At 34.9% G+C, this 16,803-nt stretch overlaps 1 protein-coding gene across 1 annotated transcript in view; it reads left to right on the top strand.

Moving 5' to 3' along the window:
* TLL1 (tolloid like 1) overlaps positions 1 to 16,803 on the top strand; it is a 284,424-nt gene that overhangs the window by 143,600 nt on the left and 124,021 nt on the right. The window contains exons 2-5 of the mRNA XM_081545909.1: positions 3,686 to 3,796; positions 8,013 to 8,093; positions 9,563 to 9,715; positions 10,237 to 10,354. Coding sequence (XP_081402035.1) covers positions 3,686 to 3,796; positions 8,013 to 8,093; positions 9,563 to 9,715; positions 10,237 to 10,354 — 463 coding nt within the window. The remainder of the gene's footprint in view (positions 1 to 3,685; positions 3,797 to 8,012; positions 8,094 to 9,562; positions 9,716 to 10,236; positions 10,355 to 16,803) is intronic.

Genomic DNA, 16,803 nt, shown 5'->3' with positions numbered 1-16,803 from the left:
CTCAGCAGTGGCCACAGGACAGGAAAAGATCAGTTTTCATTCCAATCCCAAAGAAAGGCCATGCCAAAGAATGTTCAAACTACTGCACTATAAGAGAGTTCCAGAAAAACATCTACTTCATCTTTATTGATTACGCCAAAGCCTTTGACTGTGTAGATCACAACAAACTGTGGAAAATTCTTCAAGAGATGGGAATATCAGATTACTTTACCCGCCTCCTTAAAAATCTGTATGCAGGATAAGAAGTAGCAGTTAGAACTGGATATGGAATAACAAACTGGTTCCTAATTTGGAAAGGAATATGTCAAGGCTGTATATTGTCACCCTGCTTATTTAACTTCTATGCAGAGTACTTCATGCGAAATACCAGACTGGATGAAGCACAAGCTGGAATCCATATTGCTGGGAAAAATAGCAATACCCTCATATACAGAGATGACACCTTCCTTATGGCAGAAAGTGAAGAGGAACTAAGGAGCCTCTTGATGTAAATGAAAGAAGAGAGAGAAAATGTTGGCTTAAAACTCAGCATTCAAAAAACTAAGATGATGGCATCTGGTCCCATTACTTGAGACAGACTTTATTTTCTTCTGCTCCAAAATCACTGCAGATGGTGACTGCAGCCATGAAATTAAAATACGCTTGCTCCTTGGAAGAAAAGCTATGACCAACCTAGACAGCATCTTAAAAAGCAGAGACATTACTTTGCCGACAATGATCCATCTAGTCAAAGCTATGGTTTTTCCAGTAGTGATGTATGGATGTGAGAAAAGAAAGCTGAGCACCAAAGAATTGATGCTTTTGAAAGGTGGTGTTGGAGAAGACTCTTGAGAGCCCCCTGGACTGCAAGGAGATCAAGCCAGGCAATCCTAAAGGAAATCAGTCCTGAATACTCATTGGAAGGACTGATGCTGAAGCTGAATTTCCAATACTTTGGCCACCTGACGCGAAGAACTGACTTATTGAAAAAGACCCTGATGCTGGGAATGACTGAAGGCAGGAAGAGAAGGGGATGGCATCACTGCCTTGATGTACATGAGTTTGAGCAAGCTCCAGGTGTTTTGATGGACAAGGAAGCCTGGCGTGCTGCCGTCCTTGGGGTCACAGAGCGATGGACACAACTGAGCGACTGAACTGAACTGAACAGATCACTCCCCAGAGGTACTAAATCAGACCCTGCATTTTAACCAGATTTTCTGTGATTCCTGGGCAAAACAAAATGTTATAAAAGCACTTTTTTAGTGTCTCTGTTTTCTGCCAGCACTCGAAAAGAAATAGGCAGACTGAGAGCGCCATTCAGTGCCCCCAACTACGTGCCTAGTAAATACACATGATGGAGGATTTAAATAACTAGCAAGCTTTTATTTACTTAGAATAGTGAAAAATCTTGAAATCAAGAAAGAGTGCAAATTTTATTTTTTAAAAACAACAAATCTTATATAATTCCAAAATATTTTATTTAGGTAAGCCATCTCTTGTTAAGATATCTGGCTTTAGGGATGATGATGAAGACTCAGACATTCATGCTGCATGTGTATGAATCTGGATTCAATTTCAGGCATCAGGGCCAACTTCTTAGCACTATTAAGTCTTCTACAGACTTCTTTGTCTCTGTGATGTTAAAAGACAGTAAGCATCCCTTTGGACTTCCCATTTGGCACTAGTAGTAAAGAACCCACTTTCCAATGCAGGGGAAGAGACGTTGGTTCGATCCCTGGGTGGGGGAAGAGGCCCTGGAGGTGGGCATGGCAACCCACGCCAGTATTCTTGTCTGGAGAATCCCATGGACAGAGGAACCTGGTGGACTACAGTTCATAGGGTCATAAAGAGTCGGACATGACTGAAGCGAATTAGCACGCACACAGGCAAGCATCCCTTTACTTCTGCAAACTGCCATTTCATTGCCAGTAGGGCCATGATGAGAGAAGATAATGGAAGAAGACAGGGTTTGATAAGAGAATTATTTTTTAAATTAATTAATTACTTTTAATTGAAGAACAAATTACAATATTGTGATAGTTTCTGCCATACATCAGCATGAATCACATATATACCTGTAGCTGATTCATGTTGACGAGAGAATTCAAATTCTAATAAAGGTTTTTTTCATATGTGGAACTGATAACCCACCTTGAACTAATTTCTATTTTCTTTCTTTCTAGATTTACAAATAAACAAACCCCTTATCTCATGTCAGTTTTGTATAAGTGAACTAAACTAAGTACACAGTTTTATATCATAAACCTTTGATCAAAGCCTGAAGCAATATATAGCTTTCAAGACTGAACTTTAATTTTATGAATTAACTAATTTTATTAAATAGCTTTTATAGCTAAAATTCATATATATTTAGGTTTGAATTTAATAAAAGTGATTTGAAATGGATTTTTTCATTTTCTAAATTATTATTTTTTAAAATTGAAATATGGTTGATTTGCAATATCGTGTTAATTTCAGGTGTAAATCATGGTGAAGCAGATATATATACTTTTTCAGATTTATTTCCCTTATAAGTTATTACAAAATATTGAGTAAGACTATAATTTTTAGTGTAATTTCCTCCTTTCCTTTTTGGTGTTGTACAAGAAAAATCTGAAGAAAAAAATTTAAATATCCCAGAATTTCCAAGGCATTTGTCAATTCTTTACTATTTAATGATTAATTTATCCTCTCATAAATTTGCTACATTTCCTAAAGTTATTATATTTTGATATCTGATAGTACAAAGGGATTGATTAATCTACTTGTGGCTTCAAATAAACAATGAAGCTGTTTTTTGTTGTGCAAATGTATATTTCTGACCTTAAAAAACAATAATTTGTTTACTAGTTGTAAATTCATTCACAATGGTTTATAGAGCTTTCCTTTATTAAGTAGCCTAAACTTCTGGGTATAAGAGTATTTCTGGGATTAGGGTCATGTTTTTGAAGCTTCTGAAAATACAAACAAATGTCTTATTTTTTATTAATGATGAAAGGCCAGCACCTAGTCATTGCCTAATAAATGTTGACTTAATCTACATATTTTATAGATACTCAAGCAATACCATCTTCAGAAAAGGTACTTTACCACTTTATCAAAATGTAATGAATGAGCTTCTATAATAGCATTATATTCTTTTGACTCAAATGCACCTCACTTTATAAAATTATAAAGTAGCACATGGTTTAACTGCTACTACCTCTTCTTCTACCTGTCAGCAAAGAATTGCTTATCTCAGGCATCTACTGTAAATGTCAGCATTCTTTTTCACTTATTTGCAAATTAGCCATGGTTGCTGAATTCTCTTCCCTTAAGTTCAATTCAGTTCATTCACTCAGTTATGTCTGACTCTTTGCGACCCCATGAACTACAGCACTCCATGCTTCCCTGTCCATCACCAACACCCTTAAGAACCAACCTCCCCCCACCCCGATAAATCTGAGATAATTTCACTCACAGAAATTACTTTCTCCCTTTTCTCTAAAACATCAAAGTAAGAAAAGTGGATCCCATCCTTTCACAGGTGGTCACATTACACTGAAAAAGGTCCAGTATGTCCAGGTACGCTTATTTTCGGAAATATCTCTATTAGCTATAAGGACCACATTTCCATATTTTTAGCAGTATTTTTTCTAATTAGCTTTGTTCTCATTGCTTTTTGCTCTTAAATAATTTGTATTTTAATTGAAATTTTCTTTTTTAGCTGTGTTTTGGGGTGACATTGCCTTAGATGATGAAGATTTAAATATCTTTCACATTGATAGGACAATTGATCTTACACAGAACCCCTTTGGAAAATTTGGACACACTACAGGTATGTTTGATTATTTGATTTGGTTTGCATTTATTTAGAAGGAAGTATACTCTTGAAATGTTAAAATACAATTTGGATCATTTTTAATGTTCTGGTGATCAAATTTGATTTCCTTGATACAAATTAGTCTATTTATAAATTTAAGTTTTATTCATAAATTCATAATTTTAACTTTATTATGTAATGTATTTAACAAAGATGTTGTAGTGTTCACCATGTACGAGGCCTGGCTTAAGTACTTTGCAGGTGTTAACTCTTTGAATCCTCATAATGACCCCATTATGAGTAGCTGCTGATGTTATTGTGATTTATGAGAAGGAGATTTATAAGGTTATGTACTTTTCTTGGGGCTTCCCCAGTGGTTCAGTAGTAAAGACTCTGCCTGCAGTGCAGGAGATGGGGATTCAATCCCTGGGTCAAGAAGATCCCCTGGAGGAAGACATAGCATCCCAATCCAGTATTCTTGTCTGGGGAATCCCAAGGACAGAGGGACCTGGTGGCCTACAGCCCATAGGCTGTAGATACGATGTAGAGTCAGATATGATGGAAGTAACTGAGCATACATGCATAGTTTTCTTATTATCACACAGCCAGGAAATGTCTGAATCAGGACCAAAATTCACTTCTGAGAAAGGTTAAATTTCATACTCCCGAACATTATATTCAATTGCCTCTCATTTGGATATTGAGATGCAGAAGGTGAATTATTCTTGAGTGATTACACACAAATATATTTAGAAAAAATTATATATCTATTTTTATAACTTTTATGAAAACCTGGAAGACAATGTCAATTTTAGCTGTTTGCACGTTTGAATTATGCCTATATGTGACTTGTAATATTTCAAAGATGTTTGGGTTTTCATATTAAAATAATTTAATTAAAATTTGAAAATTATTTTATATTATCTTGACACAATTTTTATTCTGCATTTTACTTTGGAGAAAAATGGAAAGATTAAAAATGTAAAATTTCTTTTTGTTGTTATAGCTAAAGCATTTATTCAATCATGCTTTTTGATTTCGTTGATCTCTCCTGTTAATGCTATTTTTGTTTCCTTCTTGTACTCCATGGAAAATATATAGTCCCTTTGTGGTATCTAGCATAAAAATATATTTTAGTCTTTAGACTCTTTACTATGAATTAACAGATCTCTTTTCCCAATTTTCTTTTCCACAACTTTTTATTATGACAAGCTTCAAAAATATAGTAAAGTTGATAGGATGATGCAGGCAACACCCATACACCTCAAAGATTCAACAATTGTTCAGTTTACTATATTTGCTCTGTGTATGTGTGTGTGCATGCACGCATAAGTATGTATAAAATATTTTGAAGTTAATTACAGGCAACATAGGGCTTCTCAGGTAGCACCAGTGATAAAGAATCCACTTCCAATGCAGGAGCCCCAGGAGATGTAGGTTTGATCCCTGAGTCAGAAAGATCTCCTGGAGTAGGAAATGGCAAGCGTTCTTGCCTGGAAAATTCCATAGACAGAGGAGCCTGGCAGGGTACAGTCCATAGGGCTGCAAAGAGCAGGACATGACTGAGTAACAGCACATACGCACACATGCACACAAAATAGCTTTTCAAGGTTAAGTAGGTTAGCATGCCCTTTTAAGAATAAAGACATTATTGTACATAATCAAAATGCAAATGTTACATATGAGAAATTTATGTAAGGTAATAAAACTTAAGGAATTTATTTAGAAGAATATGGTACTTCAAAATAATAAGCTTTAGTCTTTTTATATATGGTGAGTCTTTCCTGAAACATACACCAAATATATGAGGAAACTGCTTTGCAGTATAGTCACAGATAGTACATTCCTATAGGGTATGTTTATTGACAGACTCCAAGCACTATCTCACGCTTAACACTGTCATTGTCCAGCAACAGTCGATTTGGAAGAAGAGAGCTATGAGACAACTCAGCAGAATCTTATTTTTATCGCATTACATTCTCAGTTTTGATTAAAATTTTTGTTAGATTTATGCTTGATTAAAGTCATTTCTTTAGCCCATTGTCCTCTCTTTGTACTAGAGGTGTTCATTTTCTGTGATTTAGAAAATTAACACTATTGGGTTGGCCAGAAAGTTTGTTCACGTTTTTCAGGGGTTCAGGTTTTTCCATATGTTAGTCAACATATAATTTTGTCATTTCACTTATAGTTAAGCTCTGAAATGCTAATATTTGGAAGCAAATTAATATTTAGAGAAAAGCATAAAACAGAATCATACTGTCATTAAGACATATTCTAAATATATATGTGAAAAGTACATGTTTCAAAGTAATTTGCACTATTTAGCTGAATTTCCAACATCATAAAAGAATTCCATAGTTTTTTCTTACTCTATCTTTTCCCTTTCTTGTTAGTTTGTGCTGCATTGACTATATTTCTTATTTTCTTATTTGAAAATATATTGTCTTTTTCATAAATATTTGTTTTATATAATTTCATTTTAGAATTTTTAAAATATGAGAAATAAACACATATTATGAATTTTCTTTTCTTATTTCAATGAACTATCTATGCATAATTTTATTTATATTGCTATAAAAATTTTCAAACTTGCTAAAATATTAAAATAGTATTGACTTGATAGTCTTTAAATGTTTTTTCTAGTCTATAATATTCTTATGCTTATAATTTTCCTTAATATTAACTAAGACATTTATTTTTTCCTCATAATTAGCCTCCTTCTATATCTACATCTATGTGTTTCAGGCCTATCTAATATACCATATAATTGTTATGCAATGATCATTTCAAATATATTTTTATCATCCTTTAAAATTGTTTGCTATAACTGCTTAGAAATGAATACATTTACGTATTACCTCATCTTTCTAAAATGTTCAATGAAAAATATTTCAAAAATTTTTCTCAAGGAGCATAGCAAGAATGTGACCATGTAATTCAAATAATTAAGCAGATTATTATTCAGTGAACAAGCATTCTAACTTATCTGCCTTATATGGACTTAATTGATATTCCCTAAAAGATGCTTATATGTTAACAATATTGATTATTTTTTATTAGCTTCGATCTAGGTAATTATGTTTTAGAATTAATTTCAAAGGGAAAGGAGATATTGGAAGGAAATAGTTCAAAGTGCAAGAACATATTGTTGTTTGCATGGATTTCTGGTACTCTTTCATTGTCTTAGTCCACAAGCTCACGAACCACTTGTCCTGATATCATTAGTGATCATATTAGTTGCTTGCTCAGTGATAACTCTTTGTATTTGTCTATCAGAATTCAAACTGGGTGATAAAATTAAGAGAGCATTTTGTTAAAGACCTGGAATGAGGATAAGAAGACTTGGATTTTCATCAAATGTTCTACTTTATGATTATGACTTTGTTCTTAAAGCTGCAAGAAAATATATTTTCTTATCCCCAAACCCCTCCTCTACATTGTGAGCTATAAAATTCTTTATATCTGGTTTTATAAAGATTGTCAATTGCACAACATAATAGGATGTATTTTGCAGCTGGGCATCCTTTCAGATTCTCACCTTGTGACTTTTTTAAAAGCTATGTTATTGGTTTTTATAAACTATAGAAACTAATTTTCAAAATTTATCTGAATGCATTATATTTATTACATTTGCTACTAGAAATGTCTCAAACTTGATCCAAGCTTTGGAGCAAAATTTACACTATACACTTGCTTTTTTCTTTTTCCAGTTTCATTCAGGAAAAATTGACTTACCTCGTGCTCTTTTAGTGTTTTTATTTTCATTTGCTGATTTACCATCTGAAAGTATTTAGTTTGCATTGGGAAAATAGCTGGAATGCAATCAACACGGCAGAACAATTTAGTGTCTTCCTATATAATACTATGTGTTGTAAAGTTCACAGTGAAAAAAATGTCTCAAATTGTCAATAGATGACTCAATTGCTATGATGTCCGATAAAGTCATTTAGATTGCTCTCTGATTTTCTCCTACCTCTTTAGTTTTAGTTGCAATTTTTTTTTAATTGACGGATAATTGCTTTACAGTATTTCATTGGTTTCTACCAAACATATTGTAGAAGTTTTACCCTCTTCCAAGATCAATGGATATTATTACTTTAATGCAATTATATAAGACCACATTAAAAAGAGATGTCCAAGGAGAAATCAATGTAACATGTTACTATTGCTTATTTACAAGAACTTTAATTTACAGTGAGTTTAACTTAACTATTTTCCTTTACTTTTTAAGGTGGATTTGGAGACCATGGTATGTCAAAGAAACGAGGCGCCCTCTACCAGCTTATAGACAGAATAAGAAGAATTGGCTCTGGTATATCAATGTTTAAAGTAGCAGAATCTTGAGTTGCTGTACAGTGAATATTATACTCATAGCAGTTCAGTTTGCCATTAAAATGCAAAGTATGGAAAGGATGTATGCTAAGAGAAAGTCCTGTATTCATTTTTATTAGTTGATATGTGATGGAAGATTTTGGAACTTAGTTGGGGACATTTCAAATATTTTAACTTATTTTCAGCTTCTCCTTAATAAAAAAATGTGTTGTGTTTATTTAATTGTTGATATTTATTTCCAAAAAATTGGTATCACAGTAAGGTGTTTTTATCAAGCATGGAGCTGCATCGGTTTTTGTCAAATGAAAAAATATGAATGCTTATTTTGAAACAAAATCTACTTAAAATAAATTGGCAAACTGATAAATTAGATTAAAAAACAATTAAAAATATTTTTAACTCTTCCAAAACTATGTATAAGAAAAGATTCAGGGAAACTGCTTTCTGGATTAATGATTAGTTAATATTTAAAATGTTGAATTTATTAATCACTATTTGTGGATTTTAGAGTTTCATTTTAAAGTCTCCTGTTCAAAGTTCATATCCTAACTTTCCTTCAGTTGGTTGATACTAATTAATTATGCCAAGAATTAAATTTTCCAAGCAAAGATGCTTTGCTCTAGAATATTAAAAAATTAGATATGTTAGGGACACAGATATCAGGGGCATGCATTCAGTGTCCATTGTGTTTGAAGTGTATGGAAGCTGTAAGCCATTTGTGTTAACAATGATATATCAATAAGAAAAGTACATACGAAAGTGTAGGAAAAATAACACAGTAACAAAAATTGTGAAAGGCTACTGAGAACAGTTAGTGACTGCAGACCTGAAAGCTAGCCCACGGCAGACCGCATTTTATGTTGCCTGCTCACCTGTGTACTGATCTCTAAATCACACTGTCGTCTGGATATGAATCCCCAGGAAAGTGGAATAGATGTAGCCCATTGTCCCAGAATCTGAGACCATATCTGTATTATCCTGATTTCATTTACTATTGTGTAATATTCACAGTTTTTACCTGTACTACAGAATATCAATTCTGATTTAAAGGATTAGAGATTTAGCAGGAGTAAGAAAGGTTTTGGACAAACTAAGACTTTTTAAAAATGTCTTTTTAATTCTATTGGTGAATTTCTTAGTTATCTAGTAAAGTAGAATACATAAAATAATTTTTCTGTGCCTTACAAAGTCTACTTGACTTCTATCCACTGTAAGCTGTTGTATGGAAAGTCATCAAAATTTGCTTATAGAGAGAACATTAGGAAATAGTATTTTTTTAACTACTTTTTTCAAGTATATAATATAAATGAAGTTTTTCTTTAATACATTTTGATTTCAGGCATATTTACATAAATATGTAAATAAGACATTTTCACTTGTCCTTTAAGAGGTAAATGATTCTCTGACCGAGGACTTCTGTTTCACAGAATGTTTTAAATGTCACTGCAGGCTTGGAACAAAACAACACAGTTAAGGAAAAATTACCACTAAAATTCTCAGGGCAAAGTGAGAAAAATAGAGTTCCCAGGGCTGCTACATCAAGAACTGAAAGAGTGTGGCCTGGAGGTGTTATTCCTTACGTCATAGGAGGCAACTTCACTGGTAAGATACTCCCAGAGGGTCTATTTTGATAATGAAGTAACGATTGTTATATAGATTAAGTACATATTTTTAGAGAATACTAATACATAAAATATACCATTAAATCAACTATGAGAAAGATTCCATTCACCTCAGTTGTCAACTTAGCTTGAAATTTAAAAACATGTATATAATCTTGAGTTCTAAGAATCTAGAGAACTATTCTGGTTTTTAAAAGGAGTGTCAAACGCGCCCATTAAATCTAGAAGCTGTTTTCTTTTCAGCTGACAAGAACAATACATCTTTTTGTTCATGGAGCCTTGTACACACATACTTGTCGAGACAGTAAGCTCATGCCTACTGATTCTGAAGACAGTGCGCGCTCTCCACAATGGCTAACTACGGTGCTTGGCGCTAGTTTTCTTCGGTTTGATTTGGGTGGTGGCCTCTAATGCGCGCAGCCAGACTCGGGATAGAGGAGCCACATGCAGGCTTCTGTCTGGAACAGGCGTTGCTTTATTAATGTCATGCCATTTTTCCAGGCAGCCAGCGAGCCATGTTCAAGCAGGCCATGAGGCACTGGGAAAAACATACGTGTGTGACGTTCATCGAAAGAGGGGACGAAGAGAGTTACATCGTCTTCACGTACAGGCCTTGTGGGTAAGTGCAACCAGGGAACGAGTTAAGTAAATATAGAAGGGAAAAGAATCCATAGGTAAGATGCACTTTTTAAATATTTGCTTAGTCTTTTACCCATAAGAAAGTATGAATAAATGAATGCTCTATTTTAAATAAATGCATTCATTGATCACAGACCTCGGTGCATCCTCCACCACTGCAGCTGCCCTTCCTCCTGTTCCAAATATGTGATAGCTTTGCCCACTGACCTGGGTTAGAAACCTAAGTTTTGTTTTTGGTGATTTTCAGTTTTCAGCACATCGTTTCTGTTGATATCCACTATGTCTTTTTTTTGTTTCCACTTTTATTCCATGTCAGCCCTCTCCTCCATTCATGCCTCCATCCTCTCACCCCTGGTCTATTTCAACTGCTCTCCTGTCTTAACTCATCAATTCACTGCCATTAGAATTATCTTCAAAAAATACTGATTAGAGCAAAATGCTACCCTTTTTGAGATTCCTCAGTGTTTATAACAACCTACAGTGGTGTTTTCTAGATATCTTACAGGACGATAACAATGCTCTCTTCAAAACAACTATCCTGTAAGTTGTGAAAATGCTCTGTTAAATTTCAGTAGGTATTCCTACAAGTAGTGTGCTAAACCTTGCTAATATTCAGCCAATTTAAAGGAATATAGAATACAGTGTCCCCTAAACTTATTTTAAGATGGGAACAGCCATCTCATCCTTCTAATAGTGAAGAATGTGATCAGTATCCCAGAACACATTTTGGGAAATGCCAGCCTGAGAATAAAATCTAGATTCTTGGATATAGCATTTAAGGAATGCCATGAATTTACCACAGATTCCATCTACTGCTTCTTCTGCCAGCACCTCTCTTCACAAATCCCATAATCTAGCCAAGTTACAGTAGTAGCAGTTCTCCAAGCAATTCTGTATAGTGTAAGAAAAACTTTTCATTGTGAAAATTTTCGCTTTCCCCCCTGTGAAAAGTGAAGTGAAGTCGCTCAGTCGAGTCCGACTCTTTGTGACCCCATGTACTGTAGCCTACCAGGCTCCTCCATCCATGGAATTCTCCAGGCAAGAGTATTGGAGTGGGTTGCCATTTCCTTCTCCAGGGGGTCTTCCTGACCCAGGGATCAAACCTGGGTCTCCTGCATTGCAGGCAGATGCTTTTACCGTCTGAGCCACCAGGGAAACCCTTTCCCCCTGTATTTGTATTTCCAGTTAATTGGAACATATATTTAAATATTTGAGTATTTAAATTGTTTCCATTCTTGTTTGCTGAGATTAGTTGATAGGGCATGCTGTCTACTTTACACTACATCACATCCAGAGGCACGTGTTCCTACATCTATCACTTTAGTGATGCTAAGATTTACCAGTGGATTCAAGTGGTGACACCCAGGTCCCTTAATTTTAAGTCCCCATCACTGGAAAATAGTCATTTTCTCATGTTGTTGTTTTCTTTTATTCTTTCTACATTTAGCCGAAATTCTTCTATAAAGAGGAATTATCTCTAATCAGCTATAGCTATTTGATACCTTCTATTATTGTTCATATGGGGAATTTAAATAAAATGCTTAAATCCTTTGGAGGAAATAATTCTTGCCCTAATGACACATATGTTGGGGATGGGAAAAATATATATTTCGCTAAGTATTGGGGGCACTACATCCTGTGGCTTTGTCCCATCATATTTTCCTAGAACATTTAAATTAACTTAAAAAGTAATGAGTTTTAATTTTGGTCCTATTAATTGACATTAAGGAAAAAGATGCATTTTTAGTTTTCTATTTATTTTGGATAGTGCCATAATGTTTTATCTATGAATTATTTACGCAGTGTTTTCTTCTAAGTGACTTTATTTACTCTTGATAACTTTTGATTACATTTGAAGTCTCTTCTAATTCTTTATATATGATGGTTTAGTCGCTAAGTTGTGTCCGTCTCTTGCAACCCCATGGATTGTAGCCTGCCAGACTCCTCTGTCCATGGGATTCTCCAGGCAAGAATACTGGAGTGGGTGGCCATTTCCTTTTCCAGTGGATCTTCCCGACCCAGGAATTGATCCCGGGTTTCCTGCATTGCAGACAGATTCTTTACTGACTGAGCTACAAGGGAATAAAAGTCTAAATCTAGACTGTCCTTCCTTCCTTCTGATTATCTAATAGGAGTGGATATAGTTCAGGTTACATATTTCTAAATATACAACATATTCAGATCAGTACATCTGTTCTTTACCCACCCTTCAATTCTGTAAAAAAACTACATCCAAAGTACCACTTAATTATTTTATTGCTCAATTTCTGTTTGTAATAAATTCATATATATACTCATTTTGTTTTATTCATTTGGCTCTTTTCAAAGTTTTCCATTTCACTTGTTTTACCCTGCTGAGCTATTTTATTTCATATATTTCATTCTCACCCATTTTTGAGCTATCCACAGTGGTACTTTGCTCTACAACAGCTATCATAACTCCATTTCCACTGTTGGTTCAGATGTCTGCCCTCATCAGTCATCTTGTGACTTCTTATTATCATCACTTTGACTGAGCTTACCTATTAAGTCAGACAACTTGTAACACTTGCAAGTTTTAAAAATAAAAGCTGAAATAATCTCCATACTGGAGTGAGTTGCCATTTCCTCCTCCAGGGGATCATCCTGACCCAGGCCTTGAACCCACATCTCCTGTGTCTTCTGCATTGCAGGCATATTCTTTACCCACTGAACCATCAGGGAAGCCCATTATTAAATATGGAATCGCCTATATAATTTAGAGCATAAATTTCCCTTAGTATTCTGCTACAGTCAGTTTTTATTCAATACATATTTATTGGGTGTCTAATTCCATATCAAGCCTTTGATAAGTGTAGAAATAATAAAATTTTAAAATGAAAATTAGAAATCAGAACTTTATGCCATTTAGCTCTAGTACATTTCCTATTTTAAGTTGAATTATAACAGTACATTTTGTTCTGCATATCTGTATATATATATTCATATGCATGTTTCTAGATATATGATATCTTTGCTTCATCTACAATGGTCATAGGCTTTAATATCTATATTGGCAAAAGGTTTAACCTGAGCAATAAATATTTTTCAGTGAATATCTGTTACCTTCTTTGGCATTTATCTATCTTATAATATTACTAATTATAATCAGAAAAAAGTGAAACCATTTTAAAACAGAAGTTGTTTGATTTTATTCTTTGTAAGTCAGAGATTTATGTAACTGAATTTTTTATCTTCAATTATTATATGCTAATTTTAATGATTGCCAAAAAACAAGCAGACTTAGAATTAACTTATTTTCTTATTTTCTAGATTTTATGTATTTTAATTGCATTTCTCTTTGGGTCATTTTGGTTATTCAGATTATGACAGTATTCACTTATCTATCCTTTTCTATTGAATTCTCGTTTCATGTCACTTATACTAAATTTGAGGCCTATAATATTGAGCATAAGGTGTTTCTTGGCTTTCCCAGGTGGCTTAGAGGTAAAGAATCTGTCTACCAATGCAGGAGCTGCAGAAAACAAGGGTTTGATCCCTGGTTGGGAAGATCCCCTAGAGAAGGAAATCGCAACCCACTCCAGTATTCTTTCCAGGATAATTCCATGGACAGAGGAGCCGGTCAGGCTACAGTCTGGCGTCTCAGAGAGTTGGACATGACTGGGGCGACTGAACAGACACTTAAGGGGTTCTCCGTGCTAGGAAGTTATAGTTAGGCAGAGGAAGTGTGCTAGCCATGATTCTTGTTCTCAAACAATGAAGACTGTTGTTTCATTAATGCAGACTAACTTAAACAGAAAATCATAGGAGCAAATTTATTATTATTTATGTAAGGAAATTATTTTTAAAAAATTTTGGAAGGAATTTATAGAATTAGACTAATAGAAAAAGTGAAGAGACAAACTGAAGGAGGAATCTCAGCAAGAGCATGTTGAATTATTCACCTTGAGCATTTCCATGATTTCTAAGGATGCTTGCTCCTGACCACTAGAGTCTTAGCTCTGTCCTGCACTTTGGGGCTCTGTTCTTTCAATAACTATTTATTTATTTATTTTTGGCTTTTTATTTTTTCCAGTTGTATTGAGATATGTTAATAATTGACGTATAACATGTCATTTTAAGTGTATAACATGCTTTGAGATTGGTGTATATTGTGAAATGATCATCACAATATTTAATTAACATCCACCAATATATATAGTTACACATTCTGTTATTGTTGTTGTTGTGATGAGAACTTTTAAGATCCACTCTCTTAGCAACTTTTAAATATATGATATGGTTTGTCAACTTTAGTCGCCATGCTGCACATTACATCCTCAGGAATAACTGAAGTATGCACCTCTAACTACTTTTCATCCATTTCACCCACCCTCAGCTCTTGCCTCTGGCCACCAACAATCTGTTCTCTGTATCTATTGAGCTCTATTATGTGCCAGGCTGTATTCTAGGAGCTGGCATTTTGGCAGTGACCAAAACAGTGAACAAAATAGATTTTCTGCCCACAAAAACCTTACATTTTTTATACACAGGCAAAAAACCTGTGAACATAAATGAAATATGAACTATATTAATAGACAATAAATTCTAGGACCAAAAGACGAGTAGTGAAAGTGGGATGGAAAGATATTTGTATAGAATTTGAAAAAGTGGAGGAAATAAGCCATATGGATATCTGAGAAACAGAGCTCCTGACAAAAGAAATAGACTGTAAAAAGACTCTGAAGTAAGAGTAAATCTGCATGCTCAGGACACAGCAAGGAAACATCATGGCTCAAGTGGAGTGATAGGAATGCTGATAAGAGATGAGATATAGATAATGAGAAAACTCTTGAGAATCCCTTGGACAGCAAGGAGATCAAACCAGTCAATCCTAAAGGAAATCAATCCTGAATATTTATTGGAGGGACTGATGCTGCCGCTGAAGCTCCAATACTTTGGCCACCTGATATGAAGAACTGACTCATTGGAAAAGACCCTGATGCTGGAAAAGATTGAAGGCAGGAGGAGAAGGAGATGACAGAGGATGAGATTGTTGGATGGCAACCCTGACTCAGTTGACATGAGTTTGAGCAAGCTCCAGGCGATGGTGAAGGACAGGGAAGCCTGGTGTGCTGCATTCCATGGGGTTGCAAAGAGTCGGATACTTCTGAGTGACTAAACAACAACATATAGAGTAAGATATTTATGTGTAAAGATTGTGTATTATCTTATAGTTTACATATATATAATTATTTTAGATTTCCCTCTGAGAAAATAGAGAGTCTGTATCAGTCAGCTTAGGCAATTTATGATGTGATGAAAGTGAAAACTGAATGTGTTAGAGGCTCAGTCGTATCCAACTCTCTGCAACACCATGGACTGTAGCTCACCAGGCTCCTCTGTCCCTGGAATTCTCCAGGCAAAAATACTGGAGTGTGTTGCCATTCCCTTCTCCAGGGGATCTTCCTGACTCAAGGATTGAGCCCGAGTCTCCTGCATTGACAGGCGGATTCTGTACTGTCTGAGCCACCAGGTAAGCCCTTCTGATGAGTTAACAGCTCCCAAATCTCAGTGACTAGAGCAGAAAACACTTAGTCCTTCCTCTTATTGTATGTTTGCCACTGTTTGCCTGTAGCTCACTCCAGAGGGGTTAATACAGATCCAGTCTGATGGAGAAGCCTCTTTTGGGAACACTGCAGTTGTAGCAGAAAGAATAGAAACCGTTTAGTCGACCATATTTGCTCTTAGAAATTCTCTCTAGAGATAGACACACTTTGCGCTCTCATGACAGTGTCCAGAGCAAGTCACATGACTAAGCCCAGTCAGCAGGGTGGAGATATATAATTATCTCCTAGAGAGGGGTAATAGTCAATAATTTTTAAATATTGACACAAGTTACAATACACTCATTGGATAATATTCAGTACAGAAGTAATCTGACTGGACATTTAAAAATTATATCTATGCCAAGAAAAGACTGCTGTGAGGAAGGCATAAAGCCTATAGAGACCTTTCTTTGTCCTTACTGAATTTGCTCCACCAGGCTGAGGTCAAAGTAGAGAACAGCGGGTTTTGAGTTACCTTCTTACTCTCTACGGCTTAGTGGGCTTTTCTAAAGGTGGTGAAAGTTTTTTGAGAGGATAAGTAGATCTTATAACGGCTAAGCTTTAAAAGGAGCACTGAAATTTGAAATAAAAAAATCAAAAGCCATGTACAAGAAAACAGCATCAAATCTGGATGACATTAGAAAAACTAAGACAAGTTAAAGCCATGTTTTTATAAACCTGTCATGTCATACATAATTGTATGTGCATATATTTAGCTGTTCAGTCATTTGAGCATCTAGAATTCTTCTGTTCCTAAACCAACGCATTTTCCATTCTTCGCAGGACCATTGTAAAAGCCAGTGTGAAATGTATTTTTGCTTTCCATTTATTTATTAGAAATTGTTATGGGTGAAGTTATGCT

Source organism: Giraffa tippelskirchi, chromosome 11 (genome assembly GCF_054371585.1).
Source record: "Giraffa tippelskirchi isolate mGirTip1 chromosome 11, T2T-mGirTip1v1.2.pri, whole genome shotgun sequence".
Taxonomy (NCBI): Eukaryota; Metazoa; Chordata; class Mammalia; order Artiodactyla; family Giraffidae; genus Giraffa; species Giraffa tippelskirchi.
Note: the sequence above shows the minus strand (reverse complement) of the source record. Positions and strands in the feature narration are given on the sequence as shown.